This window comes from Mya arenaria, chromosome 1 (assembly GCF_026914265.1).
Source record: "Mya arenaria isolate MELC-2E11 chromosome 1, ASM2691426v1".
NCBI classification, from domain to species: Eukaryota; Metazoa; Mollusca; class Bivalvia; order Myida; family Myidae; genus Mya; species Mya arenaria.
The window spans coordinates 47,480,712-47,503,965 of NC_069122.1; the positions used below are offsets into that span (position 1 = coordinate 47,480,712).

A 23,254-nucleotide genomic window follows, 5' to 3' on the forward strand; every position below is an offset into this window, starting at 1 on the left:
AAACACATTGATTCAGAATTTTTGAAATAAAAATATGCATATCGGTGGAACGCATATTTCGGAAGTGCGAACACTTCTTATTTTCCTCCTGGGTGTCGACTATATTTGATATGGTACGAAACGTAACTTTAGTTTTATTCAGTTCATGTACCACAACCTCGTGCAAAACTTTTGCATCTTTTGAAATTATTTAATTACCACGCGATGTTAATAAAGTTTCTTCCCTTTTTTACACAAAGCAAAGTATTACATTTAAACAACATCTGGGACTCGAAGCGAGCAAGTAATATAAGCGATGCAGAATTGTTTAGAAAAAAGTTAACACACACAACTAAATTTTAGAATAGTCCATCAGTAAATCGGCAGCAAAAACTGTCTCAACAAAAAACAAAACAATTCTTATATGAGAGCGAAGGGGTATATGACTGTCAATATATCAATAAATAAAATGTGCATATCTTTAACTTAAAGATATTCAACAAATTGCTGTTTTAATACATAAGAAACTGTTGATATGAGAAAACAAAGAGGAAAAAACTTTATCGCGTGAACTTCCGTGAAACAAAATACATACTGACAGCTCTCGCTATTCTTACACGGCTATACTGAATGTGTGGGTTCTCTTACACGGTCTGTGCTCTAGCTATACTTAGACGGTCGGTGTTCTAGACCTACACGATCGATGCTCTAGCTATACTTCCCCGTCGGTGCTCAAGCTATTCTAACACGGTCGGTGCTCTAGCTATACTAACGCGGTCGGTGCTCAAGCTATACTTACACGGTCGGTGCTCTAGCTATACTTAGACGGTCGGTGCTCTAGCTATACTTACAAGGTTGATGTTCTATCTATACTTACATGGTTGGTGCTCTAACCATACTAACAGGGTTAAGCTCTAGCTATACTTACACGGTCGATACTCTAGCTATACTCACAGGGTTGATGCTCTAGCTATACTTATAGGGTTGATGCTCTAGCTATACTTACAGGGTTGATGCTCTAGCTATACTAACACGGTTGTTGCACTAGCTATACTTATACGGTCGGTGCACTAGCTATACTAACACGGTTGGTGCTCTTGCTATGCTAACATGGTTGGTGCTCAAGCTATACTTATACGGTCGGTACTCTAGCTATACGTACACGATCAGTGCACTAGCTATATATACTTTGGTCGGTGCACTAGCTATACTCAAACGGTCGGTGTACTTGCTATATATACCTTGCGTGTGCACAAGCTGTACTTACATGATCGGTGAACCAGATATACTTACACGGTAGATGCACTAACTTTATTCATACGATTGGTGCACTAGCTGCACTTACATGGTCAGTGCAATAGCTATACTTACACAGTCGGTGCACTAGCTATATTTACACGGTCGGTGAATTAGCTGCACTTACACGGTCGGTGCACTAGGTATCTTTACACGGTCCGAGCACCAGCTGCACTTACACGTTCGGTTAACTAGCTACATGTTTATTTATACTGGAACGGCGCACTAGCTGCACTTTCACCTTTGGTGCACTGGCTGTACGTACACGGTAGGTGCACTAGCTATACTTACTCGGTCGGCGTACTAGCTGCACATACACGATCAGCGCACTAGCTATATTTACACGGTCAGTGCACTAGCTGCTCTTACATGGTCGGTGCACCAGCTATATTTACACGTTCGGTTTACTAGGTATTTTACACGGCCGGTGCACCAGCTGCACTTACACGGCCGGTGCACCAGCTGCACTTACACGATCGGTTCACTAGCTATATTTACAAGATCGACGCACTAGCTGCACTAACATTGTCGGAACACTGGGTGTAAGTTCACGGTCGGTGCACTAGCTCTATTTACACGGCCGGTGCAATAGCTGCACATGCACATTCGATGCACTAGCTATACGTAAACCGTCGGTGCACTAGCTATACTTACACAGTCTGTGCACTAGCTATACTTACACGGTCGGTTCCCAAGCTATACTTACATCGTCGGTGCATTTGCTTTACTTACACGGCCTGTGCACTAGCTATACGTACAAGGTCGATACACTAGCTAATCTTATACGGTCGAGGCTATTGCTATCCTTACACACGGTCTGTGCACTAACTATACGTACAGGGTCAGTGCACTTGCCATACTTACACGGTCTGTGCACTTGCTATAATACTTAAACGGTCGATTCACTTGCTATACTTACACGATGGGTGCGCTTGATATAACTACACGGTCGGTGCACTGGCTATACTTACACAGTCGGTGCACTTGGTATACTAACACGGTAGGTGCACCTGCTTTACTAACACGGTCGGTGTACTTGCTATACGTACACGATCGTTGTACTAGCTATATTTACACGGTCTGTGCACCTGCTTTACTAACATGGTCTGTGCACTAGTTATACGTACATAGTTGATGTACCAGCTTCACTAACACAGTCGGTGCACTTGCTAACCTACACGGGCTGTGCATTAGCTATACTTACATGGTCTGTGCACTAGCTGCACTAACACGGTCGGTGCACTAGCCATACTTACACGGGCTGTGCACAAGCTGCACTAACACGGTCGGTGCACTAGCTACATTATACGGTCGATGCACTAGCCGCACTAACACGGTCGGTGCACTAGTTATACTTACACGGTATGTGCACTTATCATACGTACATAGTCGATGCACATGCGGCACTAACACGGTAAGTGCAGTAGCTATACTAACACGGTCGGTGCACTAGCTATACTTACACGGTCGGCACACTAGGTGTATTTACATGGTCTAGTAACTAGTTTTAGTACATGGCCGATGCCTTTCCTGCTTAACTTACCCAGTCGGTGCACTAGCTGCACTTCCACGGTCGGTGCACTATATATACTTATTCGGTCGTCGCATTAGCTATATTTATACTTCACGGTCGGTGCATTAGCTTTATTCACATTGTCGGTACAGTAGCTTTACTTACACGCTATATTTACATGGTCGGTGCACTATCTATTTTTATTCGGTCAGCGCATTACTTATAAGTATACGGTAGGTGAATTAGTTATACTTACGTTGTTGAAAAATTAGCGATACTGACACGATCGAAGCTCTATCTATACGTAAAAGGTCGATACAATAGGTATACTTACACGGTCGGTGCAATGGCAATACTAATATTGTCGGTGCACTAGCTATCTCTACACAGTCGGTGCACTGGCTATACTTACTTCTCGGTGCCCTAACTTTACGTACTTGGTCCGTGCACTTACTATTTTTACACGGTTGGTGCGCCATCTGTACTAAGACGGCAGGCTCCCTAGCTATACTTACATAGTATGTAAACAAGCTATACTTATACGGTAGATGCCCTAACTATACTAAAATGGTATTTACACCACCTATACGTATACCCTCGCTGCACTGTTAATGATTAAAGGTCGGTGTACAAGTTGTACTGACATGTCAACCGGCGAAGTCATAACAAATCTTGCAAAACGTAAAAACGTCCAATATGTTACCTCTAGCTAGATATGATTGACGTAGAAGAAGCACTAATGATAATTATAGCCAATTCATTGACCTTGTGATTACGCGCCTGTAACAGTTGAAAATCGGACATATGTACAGATGAGCATGATATTTCAGGATTGGTCGCCCTTTGTCCTAGCACGTGTTCAATTGAAGAACATGCTTATACCAGCGAGCTTATTCAGACGTCTCGTAAAAACGGTGATACAGTCGGGACATGAAGTTAACTGTACATTAGAGGACTGTGAACTAGAGCACGAGGAGGACCTGACGCAGCTGCAGGCGGAGATGGAAAACCAGCCCGCCATCCAGATGGTGGCTCCAAAGCCGAACTCAGCGTGTTTTAAGAAAGTCTTTGATTTGTCGATTTCGGCAATGTCAGAAAGAACATTTAGGTGTCTCGTTAGTATGATGATAGAGTCCAGACATTCTGGACGGTGTAACTTACGTAATTGTACAATAACGCCAAAGGAGGACGTGAGGAATGTGCCAGAGGAGACGGAAAACCAGGCCACCATCCAAATGGTAGCTTCACAAACCGCCTCACCTGACTATTTAACATTCATTTATTTAAATGATGTGGCAATGTCAGAAAGAACATTTAGGTGTATCGTTAGTATGATGGTAGAGTCCAGACATTCTGGGAAGTGTACGTTACGTAATTGTACATTAACGCCAGAGGAGGACGTGAGGAATGTGCTAGTGGAGACGGAAAACCAGGCCACCATCCATATGGTAGCTTCACAAACCGCCTTACCTGACTATAAAACACACTTTCGTTTATTTAATGTGGCAATGTCAGCAGGAACATTCAGGTGCCTCGTTAGTATGACGTTACGGCCAAGACATTTTGTGGAGTGTAAGTTATTTAAATGTACAATAAAGGCAGAGGAGGACGTTAGGCCTATGCAGGAGGAGATGGAGAACCAACATGCCCTCCAGGCGGTGGCTCCACAGAAGACCGAACCTTGCTATGAAACATTCATTAAATCTCACTGTGTTACGATGCCGGCAAAAGTTGTTAGAAACCTAGTAAGCATGCTGATACAGTCGGGACATGCTGGTCGACATGAAATACATTACTGTAAAATAGAGCCTGAAGAAGATTATGATCAGCTGCAAACGGAGATGGAGAACCGGGCAGCTTTCTGGCTGACTCAACAGCCAGTTGCAAATGACTATGCAACAGTTATTTATTTGTTCGATGTAAAGTTGTCAGAAAGCATGTTCAGGTATATCGTTAATATGGTAGTATGGTCAGGGCATAATGTGGACTGTGCGTTCGCTTACTGTAAGATAGAGCCTAGGGATAACCAACCCGTCTACCAGTTAGTGTCCACCTCAACTGACTATACAACACGCATTACGTTTCGAAATATGTACATACCAGAATGTTCATTCCGTCACCTCGTTAGTATGAATATACAGTCGGGGCATTTTTTGGACTGTGAATTTATAGAATGTGCAACATTTTTAGTAGAGGAAGAGAAGGACGTGAGTCAGCTCATGGATGAGATGGAGAACGAGCCGGTCCTTCAGGTGTTTGATGAATTGCCCACCGCACCCGACTATGTAAAATGTATTAAAATACTTTTTTCGACACTATCGGCATCAGTAGTCAATTGTCTCAATAATATGGTGCGAACGTCAAAACACCACGTAGATTGGAAGTTATTGGACTGTATAATAGAGCCGCGGGAGGATGTAAGGCAGCTGCTGATGGAGATGGAGGACAACTCCGCCATCAAGGTATCTTCCTACATTGGCGAAAACGGGAAATGGAACATAACGTTAAATGAAAACGTATGAGAGTAAGTATCTTAAAACCTTTCAATGAAGATATATACATAAAAATGCTTAAATATTAATGTTTTCAATTGAAGTTCCTTTTTTGGTATCATATGGAGATTTATCAGTGAAATATTCCATACATATCAAATACATGTATATCAGTTTTGCATTTTTCACTTTTAGTATTGTAGCCAGTTGTGTCGTCAAAATCAAAAATAAGCGCCCCGAGAACTGGGACCAAATATTAATGAATGTACAATGCAGGCGCGTTATTTTCCACCCAAATAAAATTCATTGTCTTTTAATGGCATTTTAGGGTTTTATTATAAAAGGTTGTTTCAGTGAATCTCCGAATGGGCACCACAACTGACATGTTCACTTTTGGTTGTCACGAGGTGAAATATAATCTTGCACTGAAATCAATAATTATCCTCTTTTTCGTCATCGCGACAAGCTAAAATGATTAACAGTTTGAACACTGTGACCCAATATTACCAAATTTCGTCACTTTATTTGAATGATAAATGTTTTGATACAATAGTTTCTTCCAAAAGCACAACACATAAATAAACTGAATTCAAAAATCGGAAAACTGATTGGAAATTAAAAGTTTGATAATCGGGAAAATCGTCTTATAAGTCTGTCATTTTGTAATATATCCATTGACAAACATATATGTTTGATGAAAGTTATAAAAGGTGGAAAATCAAAATTGGAAACTTGATAAAAAATCGTTTTAGTCCATATCTGGAATGCCGTAAACCTGCAGCTTCCTTATGTCCAAATGTAACCCCCCTTTTATATTGTGTTTTGATATTATTAAACGTGGTCTGGTTATGATATAGAAATGACATTTATTTCATTTTGGTTGAAAATCGCAATTTGGACTTGAATATTATGATCATAATATGATGACATCATCATCATCATCCTCATCATCGTCATCATTACCATCATCCTCCTCCTCATCATCATGCTCATCATAATCATCATCATCACCTACTAAAATGTAAATGCTCTTGTTTCAGGTTTATCGCTGGGCGGAAGACCGACGTCCTGTGTCTTCAAACAAAGAGAAGTAACGGATAAAAGTCTATGAAGTCTATGAAGAAAATTACATTTCATGAACTTATTATCAGAAGACTTTTCACATACAAGGACATAGCGACAAAAGGTTATGTGAAATTATTCTGCATATTCTGCATATTAAGTGTGTACAAAGATTATTGTTATATGAATGTAGTTAATACGTTTTATTACATGTGTCCAAGTTACAAAAACGTGCACACTAAATGAAATGATTCATGAACGAAAACGCTAATAGAACTTCGAGAATTGATTGAACCTTATATCTTTGTCCATGCGAAGTATGCTGTCGTATAAAGTGCGGCTTCATCAGCACTGGCACCGGATTTTCAAATTCACTAAGGATAAGTATTTGGAAGATGGATATCATGTCCTTCTCAATATGGTAGAGTGTTTGGAAACTGGATATCATGTCCTTCTCACTAAGGTAGAGTGTTTGGAGCATGGATATAATGTCCTTAAATTTCGATGATGTTAATCTGCAGACATTCATTTGAAGGTAGTAATTAGATAATAACGTGAACCGGTAAGCGAACCGTTCAATACCATGTTAGTATACTTATACAGTACAAAATGCATATTTATAGATATTCTTTTTCACATGTTTTGGTAGTACATGTATAAGGTATTAATATATTAAGTTGGGAATTATAAGGTTGAAAATCCGCCAGTGTTCATCAGCTGTAGTAGGTAGAAACGTGGAACTACTTGTTGGTTGTTATATTTACATATACGGTCATTGCGTAACAGATGTGATTTTTCTTGTTGGCTGCTCATATGTTCATATAAGGCCTATGTGGTATATACTTAAATTAGCTACAGTATTAAGAAATGTGGAATGACTTGTGGCTTATTATATGTTCATTTAAGGCCATTTCAATACATGTTTTAAGCAGATATAGTATAAAGACATGCAGAATGACTTGTTTGTTGTTTATATTTACATGTACGGCAAGTATGGTACATGTTTAAGGGCCGGACACAGTGCAAAAGTGGGTGGGGAACTTCCTAATCAACAATTTCTTGAAAGTTCTAGGTGATATATTTTGAAATGAGAAAGTGATTCAAAAATGTTATGAAACCTAGTGGATGAAATTCATATCATGGATACGAAAAATGCAAATATCTTTTTTAACATAGCTGCAATCACCATAATGCCTCAAGACAATGTTTATTTGGCTGTTAAGATAATTTTGACTCATAAACATACTCATTTTGTATTAAGACATTTCCGGGAAAACGTACATGTAAATGCTTTTTGATTGGAAAACTAGTGAACACTTCTTTCATTAAAATTGCTCAACTATTAATTACAGATTTACATGTTGCAACGGATATATGAATTTTGCTTGCTTAATATTGAACCCCAAAACTAAATAAGAATTTATTGTTTTAAACATTTCAATTTTAGTCCTTTAAACGACGTTTGCATTGTGTTGTCCGGCCTTTAAAGCAGCTATTGTATATACAAATCATTTTTACATGTTAGTACATGTTTAAAGCATATGTTGTACATGTATATTGAAATGTGAAATTACTTGTTGATTTCTCGTATTGACGTGTAAGGCATATACTTGATGACAACATTTATGCACAACTTATTTTTGTTCAATCAATTCAGGAAGTTAAAATACTTAAAACAATGAACATGAAATCATTTTGTTACACTGCATATTGGTTTTGTAGGACGTAATGATTTTAGTCTCTTTGATGTATGACAATACTTTAAATATTTAGTATCTGAATAACAGCCATAACGTGTTTTTACGGAAACAATTCCAATGCTGATATAAGAATAATACATAAACGTGTTTGTGTCGCAAATGGTTGATCTATAAACATTTTGAACAATATCTACGAAATGCTGGGGACGTTGTCGAACGTTTTCGACATGATGCATTAAAATGGTTCCAAGTTGCAATTCAACCGCAAAAGACACGTTGTGCTCTGTTTGTGGAAAGTCAAGGCGTTTCATAGTTGTACGGCTCTTAGTTCCGTTTAAAACTGTTAAATTGCCTACTCAGAATTATTGTTCGCTATATATGTTGTTTTACGTGAAAGAAAACACTAAGCAGTTGGTACCCAAAATGTTTATATAATATAAACCCGTGCACACCTTTTGTTTGTAAGTATAAATATACAACTGTAAAATGACTTATTTGCTTTGATAAGAACATTGTAGGACAGTGTGGTACATGTATAATCAGCTGATGTATACAGAAATGTGGAATGTCATATTCGTTTCCCGTATTTAAATGCTAAGTTTGTGTTGTACATGAACCAAGTAGCTAGCTTTACGTAATTCTCATTTTTACATGAAAGATCATTATGGTGCTTATTAAAAGCAGCTGCTGTGTAAAGACATATGGAACCGCTACATGTTGTTCTCATTTATACATGTTTGACCATTATGATACAAGTCTAAAGCAGCGGTTCTATTTATAGATTTGGAATGATTGTTTGGCTTTTCATATTCATATTCTCCTGTTCTTTCTTCCGGACTACTCAATGTCAAACTTTTCTTTACTTTAGTACATATAGAAATAAATGTACAGTCGAACCCCGTTGGCTCGAACTTTCATGGACCGGCTAAAATACCTCGAGCCTCGAAAAATCGAGCGAAGCGGAAATGCTTAACTTAAGTATATAGAAATCGATCCTTTACATGGAGTTCGAGCCAACGAGGAAATCGAGCCAAGCGAACGAATTCGAGCCTACGGGGTTTGACTGTATATTTAAAAAATGCGCCTCGATTACACTATCCACTGTACAATTATCAATGTTTTTTTTAATTATTATTCTTTAGTGTGCTATTGTGAATTATGAATCAAATACGACAACATGTTAACTCTGGTATTTCGTACCACATGTCATTTTATCTAACGATATACAAAATGGAGACTAAGAAAAAGCAGTTATGCTTACTTCTCAAATCTGTTAATGTGTACATTCATTGTTAGTGGATCTTATTCTTGATATCTCATACTTACAAATATTGACAACCATGATTACTTTGTGATTATCTGTCTACTTGGTAGGTTGTGTGTTTTTGAACTGATTGTATTATAAAATACTGGTTAAACCAAACGACTTAATTGCCTCAGATTATTAGCGTGTGAAAATAGCAAAATATCATCCTCACGATTCCAAAACGTCTAATAACAACTGTCTATGAATAAAAGATACATATTTTGCAGATTCACCAATATCCTACTTATGACTGATACACGCATATTCTAAAGAGTAACACATTGAATATTGATTACCGATACTGATTTTAAAGGATAACCAATTGTCTATTATTAGCATTGGTTCAAAAAGTTATTTACAACGCGTCAAATAGGAGATTCCTGTGATAAATGTGTTTATAAGCTAAGTTATGCCAACACATTAAATACAAAGAGTCACGAACACAAATAAAGACGGAGAGATAACAAATAAAAGCACTGTTAACAGAGGTGACTTATTTATGAAACCGTTTTATTTTCCATGATAGAGTTTCAAAGTTTTACTTCCTCGGATACATTTAATAATCTCCGCAACAGGTAATCAATACATATTGAAACATCTTAAATTCAAGTTGTCTTAGTATTGTGCTGATTTGTTTCTAGGTTGATATATATTTTGATTGTTTATAATGCGATTAACATTTCAATAGTGGCATTTTGGCTAAGATGAAGGAAACATTAAATAATTGTCTTTTTATTATTTTTTGGTTAACAATTGTAGTAGGTGGGTTGTCTTTCATTAATAATTGGTATGTTCTCCAGCTAGAGGCCAAACTTTAAAACCAATGCTGCTGGAAATTGGTCAGAATGATTGGCTTGATGAAATATAAGACACGAATATGGGTAAAAGGCTAGGTCACAATCTTATTAAAGTCATTTTTGTTTCGAAAAAACTGCTTGAATCATCCGATCCATGTGATTTGTTATCAGATTCAGACTATCAAATTATTGATTTGTTAAAATCTCCACCAGTTTTAAATATTGTCTTCGTGATTCCAAAACTAGGTCAAAAGTTAAAATCTTAGAAACATCTAGCTTACGCACTGTATACCTTTTTATCATCCAATATTTTCGAAAATTCATAGGAATGATTGTCATGATACATATTCAATCAAGTTCGAATGTAGATTCAACAGCTTGATCACTAGTTCATATTTATTTTTTTGAACAACGCGAATCCTGGTCAGAGCGATTTTGTTGTAATCTTGTTTTGTTGTAATCGTCATTGTAAATATGCACATTGAAATGTTTCTATGCAATTAAACGAGCTTTTTCTGTACTGTTAGTGTGTTATTGAATATATAATAGATAATAACATTTTATTGTTCTTATTGAGTTTGTGACTAGTTGATTTTTATTCTCGATTTTTGTTGGCAACATTGTTTTTGACTTTGTTTAAATTGAGTTATCTTCATTTATTTTAACACCCCACAGCAGTTGGCAGATTGCATTTGAACATAATTTTTCAATAGTGTCAATTTCTGCCTTTGTTTTAAATAATTGTTAACAAACGAGGTTTTATATATTGTGTTTTCTAATCATTGCTTCAAGAATTTTGGTGACAATTTACAAAAAAATAATTATTCGATGTACGACTGTATTATTAGTTATTTGGTCTGTTACTGACCCACTTCGGAAAAATGGGGGGTCTGTGAGATTTAGCCGAGTCCCACTATAAATTTCACAGACCCCCCATTTTTCCTTAGTGGGTCAGTAGCGGACCAAATAACCGATTTATTTCATCGACCACTTCTCATGGGCAAAAATGTTTAAACTTAAATATAAGAATCGATGAATGGCGGCCATTTTTGTCGACTATTGACTTTACTTACCCACTATAGAAAAATTGTGGGTCACCGTGTGACTTCTCTTATCTAATGAAAAAGTCAGAAACTAGTGGGAGGTGAAATATAAAACGTGAACGAGTCCCTTTCAGATAAGAACAGATCAGTGACTTACTGACTATTTTATTATCTATTTATAATGAATTAATATTGTTTGTTCTGTAGTATGTGAACATTTTTTATGGAGTTATTGTACATATAAATATGATTGTATTAATATAATTGTTTGTTTTAGTGTAAGATAGCAATATATTTCACCAAGTGAACACCAAAACCTTTATTTCACGAAATGCGTAGCCATGAGTGTATAGCTTACTCCTGGAGGTCACGAGGTCAAGTTTATAACGATCTTACACTGAAACAAACCTTTTATCTTTGTATTATATGCCCAAAAGAATATAGAATGATAGTTAATTTTATTTTTTTAACGACATATCGTATGAAATTAAATGTCATTTCGGAATTGCCCTCAAAGAATTTTTATCCAGTGCGCGCTAAAGTTTGATTTTGTAATGAGAGCGCGCTGAAAGGTCACACAGTAAAAAATATCAAATTGTTTATATTGGAAAGGGTTAAATAATGTTTTAATTATTCACATTTATTTCGTTAATTATAATCTAAAATTATTTGCATTTTATCAACATTCTCGGACTGGGGATTATAACTAACACACATGGGCTAGTTGCGATACATGACAAAACATTAAGTTTTAATGTTGATTGAGTCGTTGAACTGTTATAGTTAACAACATATTTGACAATCGTTACATCGAACATTGTTTTTTTCTTTTTCTAAATATGTTAAATCACCTGACATATGAATGCTTATATGTTGATTTAATGCGATGTTATATTGCATTGTTAACTATTGTTTGATGGATAATATAAATAGTTACGATGTACTATGTAAATGTCTTAAATAAACACTTCTGTATGATAACCACTTCTGTATATCTGTTAATCTTCACGACCAAATACATATATTACCTGTAAATGAATGAGGCCAGCCGGAGCAACTTTGAAAACTCCTCAAAGGTACTCTGTGTTTGTATGACCAATATTGCTCGCCTAAGCAGATTCCATGTTGAACTTTGTTCTTCGTTATAAAAGTATCTTTGTACACGAAAAAAAATTAAACGCAGTGTGTAATTTAGTCAATATTTACACGTTATCGCAAATAATCATTTTACTATATGAACGAAGGGTGTTAAGGCATCTGAAGACAGTTAGATTATCAATTCATCATCTATCAAGGCCTTGTCGCATTCACATGCTTCACCATTGGTCAGTAAAAGAAACACCAGATCAGATCAATTGGGAATACCATACAGTAATTAGCCCAGCATGCTATCAAAGTGGTCATTATTTTACTGGTTCGATTACCTGTTGAGTTCACCTGATCGGAGCAAAAGTGGCCTCTCAGATTTAAATTTTTGGGCTACTCAGAACAAATATTCCAGTAATTGAAATATATATTCCATATTGTAGGGCTGGTGGAATATTAAAATTCCAAACTAATCGGTACAGTTCCATAACTCGTTTTTTTCGGAAAAAGTGACCGCTACAGCAACGAATTGTGTGCTTTATAAGCTCTAGAAATCAAAATATTCTATATTTTAGGGCTGGTGGCATACACTGATCGGAAAGGTTCATTCATTGTCCACTTCGGCCGAGTCTACACTCACTGACGGCATGTATCACTACTCTCTGCAGTTTGATTTGATGTCCGTTAGCGAATTTGAGTTATCAAAGTAGTACCAGGACACCTAACAATGTAGAACATGAAAAAACTTCTCATAGCTAGGCATTCTGAAACTGACAGCAGTCATTGTTGTAGTTGGAATATACGGAAAAAACAGCATGAAAATGACGTCAAGCCTAGCAAAATGCATGAAAAATTCAAGTAATTTCTGTAAAAAATGAAAGTAATCGAATCAATGATACTGTATACAACGGTCAATCAAGTCTGCAAAAAATTGACATGTTTCCGTCAAAATTGACTATTTCCGGATAACGTAAATTTTATACAAGTTTAGGTGACGATTTTTAACAATCAGGCCGCCTATGGAATAATTCCCATCGTCATATGGATTCATTTACTGCTTACCGTGAGTAGCATGGAAACATGCAATATAATTCGTTGAATCCCGATACAAAACTGGTCAGTCAAAGTCATTTCATTTTTGCAAACGGAATGAGATTAGAAATTTCAAATATATTGAAAATATGCGCATAATTAATCATAAGGTTTCTTTCTCAATGAAGCCAAGCATACTATATGCATAGCGCCAAGATCATGAAAACGATGTCAGTTTACTGGCGCCTTGAAAAGTCGGAAACATTTTCAGGGTAAGTACATATTTCTTCATACATTGTACACAGACATTGCTATAAACCATCGCTATTAGTTCGACGGTCTTGACTGTTAAATTTGGATGTTATCTGATTAAAATTGTAAGGCGTTCTGTTCGTCTGAGTGTCAGTTTTCATGTTACACGTAGTTAAGTAATGCAACTTTAATCTGGCGATATCAAACCGAACAACCTCTTGTCTTGTAATTGGCTTGTGTATTAAGATTGAGGGTTTGGGTGTGCACTTGACATACAGAAGTTATAATTGGCAATCAGATAAAAAAATGAAAGTGGTAACCCGTAGCGTGGTAACCCGTTACAATAAAAGCAAATTTAACATTAAATTAGCTCATTATCAATTTAATTTCATATTCGATTCAGGTAGACATAGATTGATGTGTAAACAATAAGAACATTTATCTATTAGTAACATCGAAAATTTGGCACCAAAGACAAACTAGATGTCAGCTGGGAGTAGGATATTATTGGTCCCTGTCCCAGATGTTAGGTAAACAAAACATGTATTAATTTTCGATTCGTAACTACAGGAACAACAATTAATGTACACTTCATTTATGTAGATGATGAAAAAATCACATAATAATCACACACATACTTTGTGTAACCTTACATTATATCAAACTAGATCATTTATCTAAATGTCAAACATTTGTGAATCAATTGAATGTAAACTTTTCCCCTAAAAGTATGTGAACAAGTTAATATGTTTGGGATTTAACATCTACGCACAAAAGGTGCAATAGAGAAGGTCACTATGTTTTCGCTGGTGCCCATGTTCCGTAAAAACCGTATTATATTATATATAATATATTTGTTAAATCAAAAATGAATCTAGCGGTGTTATTTCTGCAGTATAACGCGATTTTATTATTGTTCTGGTAATGGCAATCTAAGCGAGATAACACACAAAAGTCACCCTACTTTCTCAATACAGTTGTCTGTGCTTTATAACTTCAATACGTATGTATGTTCTGTTAATACTGTCAAAATTGTCTTTATGAACTTTATCAATTTTATAAAAATAAAACGTTTGCAAAATTATATTAAATGTTTAATTTAATCAAGGCCACATAAGTTATATGCTTACTGGGTAATTATTATATCAAGCAGATCAATAATGTTACTATCGATATTATTCAGTTAAAACTAAACATTATTACTTTAAGATCGAACGTAACGTGGTTCTGTTCACAACAAATGCTTGAGGCAGACTGACTACCAGCGAAATTTGTTGCGCTTTTATACTCGCATAGCAACCGTAGGTTAGTGGAACGCTAGTGCCATGAAAAATGATGGCACTGCCACTCAAATATTGGCTGTGCCAACCAAAATGATGAGAGTTACAACAAATTGGCGGTCATGTGACCGTCACTAAAATGAACGCTTTAAGAAATTAATGGTAGCCATCTTGGAAAAAATATGCAACTGATACCAAGAAAGGCTCTAAACATAGCCCTTGGTTTTGGAATGTAAATATTAACAAATCAAAAGGATGAGTCACCTCATACATGACTGCTCTTGACCTTAAAACAGCGGAAGTTGTGCAGAACATTGTGCGAGTACAGAAACGATACATAATTCAAGAAATACGGATATAACGTTTCACCAGCAGTGAGGAAAACAAATGCATTTTAATACCAACATATCGAAGAAAGCTATCATTGGACGTTTTAAATTTAAAAGCATGCCTATGTTTAAAATGTTCAATAAATAGTACAATTACCAGGTGGGGTAAAGTTTAACTGAAGTGTACTTTTGGTAAAGGAAAATCCAGAGTCAGTTCATGCTATTTTTACCCCTCCGAATGTCAACATGTTCTGAATGGAATCAGGTAAGCGTTGAATTCTATTATAATATGATATAGTATATAGAGAACAACGAATTACTCTACAGTAACTGTTGATAAGTGCAGATTGTGGGATGCCATTGCGGATTGCATCGGGCAACTAATAACACCGTCCAATTTTGGCACTGACTGGTCAGTCGGGTTTAGATCGGATGTCTTCAATGGCAGGCCTTGTTTTGTCAATTAACAATGGACTTATACTTATGACAGGCAGGATGAGCATGTTTATTTCTTCATTTCAACTATCATTTTGTGAATGTTTACACAAAGTCATGTACAATGAAATTAAACAACGTGAGAAATGCAAATTTAAACCAGAAAGCTACCTTTATATGGAACACAGCAGTATTTCCAGAAGATACCCTTTTCCAGTTTGTAGAACAATGAATGTATTAAAAATCTGTTTAGATTGCTTGTTTAAATAGTATATATATTTTTTTATTTTACGTCAAGAAAATGTTGAAATTTCATTTCTAAGCCTATAGGAATCATACTGTATTGCTATGTTACTGTAAACAAGTTTGTATTCATTGTTAAATTGATGTGAAACATATGTTGACTGAAATTTGAGGGTGAGAGTTAATGTTATAGTTAATATGAGAATAACTTTGTATGTTTTTGACCTATTTTTGTATAGGTAAGTAAATTCATGCACTAAATGAAACATAATTCATAGTAATATCATTCATATAATACATAATCCCACGTACATGCAGACCAAAGACAAGGGGCTTGGATGGAGTGGGCAGGAAAATTGCATGTTCATACATTGTAATTTCCTATGCAAGAACCGTTTGTTTATTCAAAGTAAATGAAGCACTCCCCACATCCAAGGACTGCATTATTGCTTGACCAAACTCCCTTCACTCATAGCAACCAATGATTTGGTGAAGAAACTTCTTTGTTAATGTCAACTTTCGTGGAGATTAGTTTCATTACATTTTTCTTGTTATTCAACACACTTGACTGTCAGTATAAAAACGCATGACCGCATTCAGCACTCTTTGATATATAAATGTGTTTTAAAATATGTAGAACTAATGCACTAACAACAACGTACATAATTTATAATGGTCATTGTTTTGAATTATACCACATGTACTTTGGATATCAGACGTCAGACGTGTAAATAAATTGGTATCAGTCTGATTTTACGGCACGGCAAGTGTGGCCTTTTTAACAGAAAATCTTGATTTAGGTATCGCTTTTTTTGTATACTCAGTATAGTCGCTCCAGCAATCAAAATATTCATTATTGAATGATGGCAAATTTCAACCCAAAACTAATTGATATCGGATCTACTCGGATACAATGTAGCTTTACAGCTACAAATTCGATTTTTGGGCAAAATTTACCTACATCTGAATGTACGTAATTGCCTATGTAGTTAAGTTTTATGCAAGGGTATAGTATAAATATATAGCATAACTTTATAAGTTGATTGGAAAATAACCCTGTTGCTGCTGATGCTACTCTCTTTACCAAAGAGTTTTAACCTGATTCCCAGTCATATTGGAAAGTCCGCCTAAGATAAACGAAACGCAGGGGAAATGGTATGCGCGATAATAGGACACGCAAATATAATAGGTGATATTTTTTTAATAGTTGGTTTTTCTTTCGTACAACGTTGAATTACAAGTAACATTAGCTCGTAAGAGCAATTTAAAATATGCGACTCACATTTGATAAAAATAATTTATCTTTCCTAGGTGATAACAAGTACTAATCCGCGGCCAAACTCGCGGGATTCAAAATTCGTAAAGCTAGCCCGGATCACGTCCGGAATAACAGATTTTGATATATTACTTGATTTAACTCACCTAAATGTCTATTTCATAATGAATATCCGTTGGATGGTTGTTGAGTAGGAAAAAGAGTGAGAGTGGTCAAGTGGTTTAGTTGTCCGCCTGTCCCACTTTGCGGTTGTGGGTTCGAGCCTCACTATGAATACTATTCTCATGACTACCAATAGACAATCAGAAACGAGCTTAACGAAAACTGTATACTAATACGAAAATAAAACAAGAGGTAGGTATAATCGTGAGACTAATAAGCTGTTACATAATGTCCTAGTTAGGTACGTTTTAAATCAGTCTTTCAACAGATTAGTAAAATGATACATGACAAATGTTTACATGCAAATCCATTTAGTCGACTCTATAATGTGTCGGGAAAGTGTATAACTCAGCGCACACAATTCCAAATTGTAACCAAAAGGGCGGCTCCTGGTGACGCACATAACCTTAAAGGGATGACAGTTAAACGTGGAACAAAAATCTGGTTCGCAGGAAATCCGGCCCCTAAGACTTACGGAACTGGTCGCGGTTCTCTAATATGTCCTGCAAATGTATAACTCGGAGCACAAGTTCCCTATTGCAACCCCGTCATGGAACGGCCGTTTGGCGTGAATCAAAAGTCTGGTGCACAAGACATCCGGCCCCTATGACGAACGGAGCCAGTCCCGTCTCTCTGGTATGTCGAGAAGGGTAAACTCCAGGCACACAATAACCAAACGGGCGGCTCCCGGTGACGCCAAGAACCTTCAAGGGACGGCCGTTTGACGTGAAACAAAAGTCTGATTCACAAGACATCCGGCCTTTAAGACAAACGGAACCGGTCTGATCAATGATGCTATTTTTAAATGAAACGTATTATTTCGTAATTTTAGTTTTTAAACTGAACTCATTTTATAAAATATATGAGTAAACGATAAAAATAACAAGAAAAATACAGAAACCTGCATCTCTTTCAAGCATATCTTGTTTATGGCGTTTTATATTTTTCGTATGCAAGTGAATCACAAGTTACTTTAGCTCGTACGTGAAATTTTAAATATGCGACGCACATTTGATAAAAAACCCCGTTTTCTTGACAGGTAGAAACCCGCGGCGGAACTACCGACTGGGATCGAACCCGGTACTCTCAAATCCAAAGTCCATCACCACCAGAATTAACAGCTTTTGGTATATTGTTTAATTGTACTTACGTAAAAGTCGTTTTTAAGATTAATATCCTTTTGTAATGGTAAAGTCATTTTTTTTTAGTTTGAAAAACGGGGAGAGTGGTCTTTAGTTAAAATAGCTTTCCTTTTCTCACCCAGGAGCTTGCACGTTTGAGCTTCACCGGGGATACTTTCTCATGGCCTCTCAAAACGGACAATAATACTGGTTTTTACCAAGGATACGGACTGAATGTGATTATAAAAGCTATAAGCTTCGGACTCAACACACTTAGACCAGCCCTATTGCGTTCATAACCCGATAATTGCATAACTTCCGCAATTCATTCCTTAAAACAAGTGTCAATGCGCAATGTTTAAATGGCGTTATAAAAAAATTGTGCTTCATTAAAATGCATTTTAATTATCATGTCATAAAGTGATTTAAACCAGTAATGTATAAGAGTTATTAGTACTGTGTTTGATCCGGCGGGTCGTATCCTCTCGAAACAAAACGCATGACTTATAACTCTATTTTAAGTTAATGCTTATGAAGACTTCAATACGAAATGAGAATGAAATAGCATTTTAAATAAACCTTTGCAAAAAGTACTTACCTTCATTGTTTATGTTATCCGATTATTCAAATTGTGAAATAGAGTAAAAATCAAAAGGCGAGACCAGCAAACATCAGCAGGGCTCGCAACAAGAAATGAATTGCACCATAAATCCTTCATAAATATTAACTATAATATTAATATGACTGAATACGTAAGCCATGTATCATATACAAAGTTCTGCTGGCATTTGCTTATTTATATCGAAACCATTGGTAAAACAATTAGAATCATAATAGGCCCATGCGTCAAGCCGAAGAACTTTACTTTCGACTATTGTACTTGTTTCTGTAGTTTGTCATATAACTATTAAAAAGCCTCAAACTTGTGGATGCACATGTATCTTGACAGTGTTACGCGACACATTTTATTTTATGCTTAAAAATACAAAACATACTGATTTTTAAAACCCCTTCTTGTCTTTCATCTAAATTACGTGGAGAGTTAGAGGCCAGGAATTCTACTGGCGGATGGTGGTTATCCACTCACTACCAGCCTGCTAACTCCGCTTGGAAGTCCCACAACCCTGGCCGAAGCAAGGTACAACAACGCACATTTCAAAGGAAGGTTGGTTCTTGAACAGTGTTTTGTAATCCTGAAAGGAAGGTTTCGTTGGGTAATCACAATCCTTCCAATGATCACCATAGACCTCATAGAACACAGCCTTTGTTGTTGACGAAGACCATTATGTAAGATTCGAGCACTTTTCATGTACACTCGCCCATCTAGTGATGATTTATAAGACGACACTTGTTCCTTGGAACGTTCCGTAAAATCGTCCTAATGTTTACAATTTACAGATGTCTTCACAAAAACCGGCGGTGTGTTGAGTAACAGCCCTTACAAGTCTCGTGATTCTTTATGACATGTGCTAGGTTGCATAATATGTGTTTGGATTGAGGTCTTACGCTGGACGATGCCCAAGTAGTGGACCCAGGCAAAGATGCTATGAGACAACCAGGCTTGCAGGTGCAAGAAAGGCGACGACGAGTTATAAACGCTTTGGTATGAAATTTAAAATAGTTTGTTTATTCCATTTTGTTTCATGTAAATATTTAGTGATCGATTTGAGTTAATAAATGCTACAAAGCCTTATACAAATGTTTGTGTAAGTTTACTAAGAGATGTAAAAGTAAACAACAAATAAACAGTATTGTGACCTTGAACTGGAAGTGATTGGTTCCGAATTGGCTGTACACGTTGTTTCGATGATCAGAGTGAACTTATTGTACAAGTATTACTATAAACTGTTCTGCGAGCCATATGTTATATATGATATTGATATATTAATTGTCATTGGAACAAATAAGTGGCAAAATAAATCCTTCATTCTCCAAAATTCCTATTTTAATACTGGTAATATAAAACAATATTAACACTAACAAATGGTAATCATATATCATAACAAGACACCAATGTGGCAACGCCACATTAAAGCCGGAATGTTTTATTGGAGGATGCAAATTTGCAAACCTAAGATTTGAGTTAAGAGTTGAGTTAAGGCTTATGAGAGGTGTCTTCATTAAAATAATCTGATAAAATATCATGAAGATCAACAGAAACTATTCGATTTGACCTAGTTTTTAATTCCAAATAACAAACTTAATCCTCGAAAATTTCATGCACTATTTTACTAAAAATAAGATATCTAAATTTGAATACAAATCTAGAACAGGGTAAACTTATTCCAAATATTTAACCTCATGACTAAGTTTTACCAAAATTGACCTATTTTCATAAAAGCCTAAGATACAATGCTGACAAATTATGATTCAAACAAATATTCATAGTAATTGGATAATACTATCACCTTTATGACATGGAAAAAAACTCCATAAGAATTTACCTAATACCTAGTTTTTGACCAGAGTTGACCCCTATTCACAGTTGTTCAGGACAACATGTTGGCAAGTATTCTAACAAAAAAAAGCACAATTGGCTAAAACATATCGACTATCACATGGAAAAAACTTCCAAATTTTTTTTAATCTCGATACCTAGTTTTTTCCTGAGCTGATCCATATTAAAACAAGTTCAGAAAAATCCGGATTTAAATGATGACATGAACATAACAACATTAAAATATCACATATTATTTTAATAAGAATAATTGTAGAACACCTTCTTAACAACAACCAATATACGATAATGTAAAGAACTAGAGGTATCACAGTACCACTAAGCCAAAAAGTGCTGTACATTGAAAATTGTAAATGGGATACGAAGTAAAAGTTTTTATGACATTTGTGATATCACCCATATGCCTTTTTAGCAAGCATAGTAATATAAATTAAAATTTTGCTCAAAATTACCGATAGAACATGATACAACATCATTATGGCAACAGAATGGCATAGGGCATCAATTTGATTTTCCTGATGTCAACCAATAACATTCAATAACCTACTTACAAATCAACTACCTTAAAAGCTTAAACAACTAATCGTTTAATCAATACAATACTATTCGTGTAATTTCTGTACAATGCTGTTCAAAATTATTTCCGCTTTGAACATATCATTTATTTAAGAAAGTCGAACTAACCTAAAAAATGTTTAAAAGTTATTTTATTGCCAAAACTTTCAGTCCGTAGTCAAAATATGCTACTTAATATATCAGTGTCTTTCTTGTGTGTTAAAAAAACAAAACTAATGTTGAACATATCTTGTCTAATATTTGTCTTGTTAAAAGAACATATTGTTTTACAAATGTAAATGCCAATCAAACCATTATGTAAGAATAACGCACACATTTCAGTGTGTCTTTTATGTATACAGGGAGTTCACAATTGTTCTAGTTTTATACCATTATAGTTGCTTAGATCATCATATGCAAATCTAATTACAGCATATCGTTGGCACCAAATGAAAAGAAGTAAATGCATAATGGCCAAAAAAACTGATTTTCAATTTATTGAATATGCTAAATTTTGCGCTTTGGGAAAACACCCGTTCAGTTTCAATTCGATACAAAATTGATTGAGTTACATCAGTATGGCACTAACCCTAAACCTTGTACAAATGAGTGCAGGTTCGGGATTTTCATCTTACAACAAGTCAACATGATTTAACAAACACATTAGTAAATAGAGACACAACTATAGTAATTTTATATGCCTCTTCTTGAAATCAACAGTATACCTGAATATTATATATATATATTTCGTGTGCAAATGATTTTGGCACTATTTTAAGGACGTCATTTCCGAACATGCGCATACCTTTTTAGTTTTTTTTCTTCTAAAAACAGTGTAATTTAATGACTTTTGATTCCAACATATAGGCATATGATAAAAAAAAAATGATTTGCTTCAGCGTAAGATAGCAATATATTTCACCTCGTGAATACCAAAAGTTAATATTTCACTCGTGTCTATGCCACTCATATAAATTTTGGTGCTAATTCGGTGGAATATATTATGATCTTACACAGAAACAAACAATTTATCCTCTATATAAATGGCAAATTTCTCTTGATGGACCTAAGTCAAAATCTTAGATGTGAGGGCAGTAAGTTACATGAACAATGTCAAATCACAGTGCAGTTCACATATCATAAAAGTGGCTTTAATACTGTTGAATAATATACCTTAATACATTTTCAATGAGACCTAAGCACTGCACAGTGAATCCAATACAGAATTTTGTTTGAATGTCTTTCTTAATTTCTATTAAAAATGTAAAAGGTCAACGGGTTTGTCTTTTTGATGTTCTAACATTTTCTTTAATGTTGAATCCTGGGAAGACAGAATACGGTTTTGCTGTTTCTGGGCCATCACAATTTGTAGCTGAAGATTATTATTCGCATCCCCTGTTGTATCACAAGAAGCTGAAATTAGAATATCAAACAAAATCATTAACTGAAGATGGCCTAATCGAATGGGTGAGACATTTAAACATTGTGTATGTAATATGACATCAAGAAGAAGTGAAATACTTCAACAATACCAATAACATACAGTATTGGACTTTAAAGCTGCATTCTCACAAATTGAAAACAATTCAGATTGCAGTTTTTCATAATTAGGGTATAAAAATTAATGTTTTATGTCTAAAAGCGTTACTCAAGCTTTAAGAAAAATGAGTATCGGCATAAAACATCAATTTTTGAACATAATATGAAAAATGTGATCTAGTATTTTGTCAGCAACCTTATATCACTGGTTTTCAGACATGCATGAACAAGTTGCCTCATTCCAATACTAACAAGTTGTCAAAACGGTCAATTGATGCAGCTTTAAAGGGATGAGAAA

The 23,254-nt window shown here is 35.6% G+C and overlaps 2 protein-coding genes across 2 annotated transcripts in view; one reads left to right on the top strand and one right to left on the bottom strand.

The window, feature by feature from the left end:
- LOC128229999 (uncharacterized) overlaps positions 1 to 12,172 on the top strand; it is a 140,680-nt gene extending 128,508 nt beyond the window's left edge. The window contains exons 6-7 of the mRNA XM_052941972.1: positions 3,619 to 5,312; positions 6,321 to 12,172. Of these exons, the coding sequence (XP_052797932.1) occupies positions 3,619 to 5,310 (1,692 nt within the window). The 3' untranslated portion in view covers positions 5,311 to 5,312; positions 6,321 to 12,172. The remainder of the gene's footprint in view (positions 1 to 3,618; positions 5,313 to 6,320) is intronic.
- Positions 12,173 to 20,069: 7,897 nt separating this feature from the next.
- LOC128230031 (sushi, von Willebrand factor type A, EGF and pentraxin domain-containing protein 1-like) overlaps positions 20,070 to 23,254 on the bottom strand; it is a 30,393-nt gene continuing 27,208 nt past the window's right edge. Inside the window, exon 28 of the mRNA XM_052942015.1 lies at positions 20,070 to 22,830. The gene's annotated coding sequence lies outside the window, so the exon portion shown is untranslated. The remainder of the gene's footprint in view (positions 22,831 to 23,254) is intronic.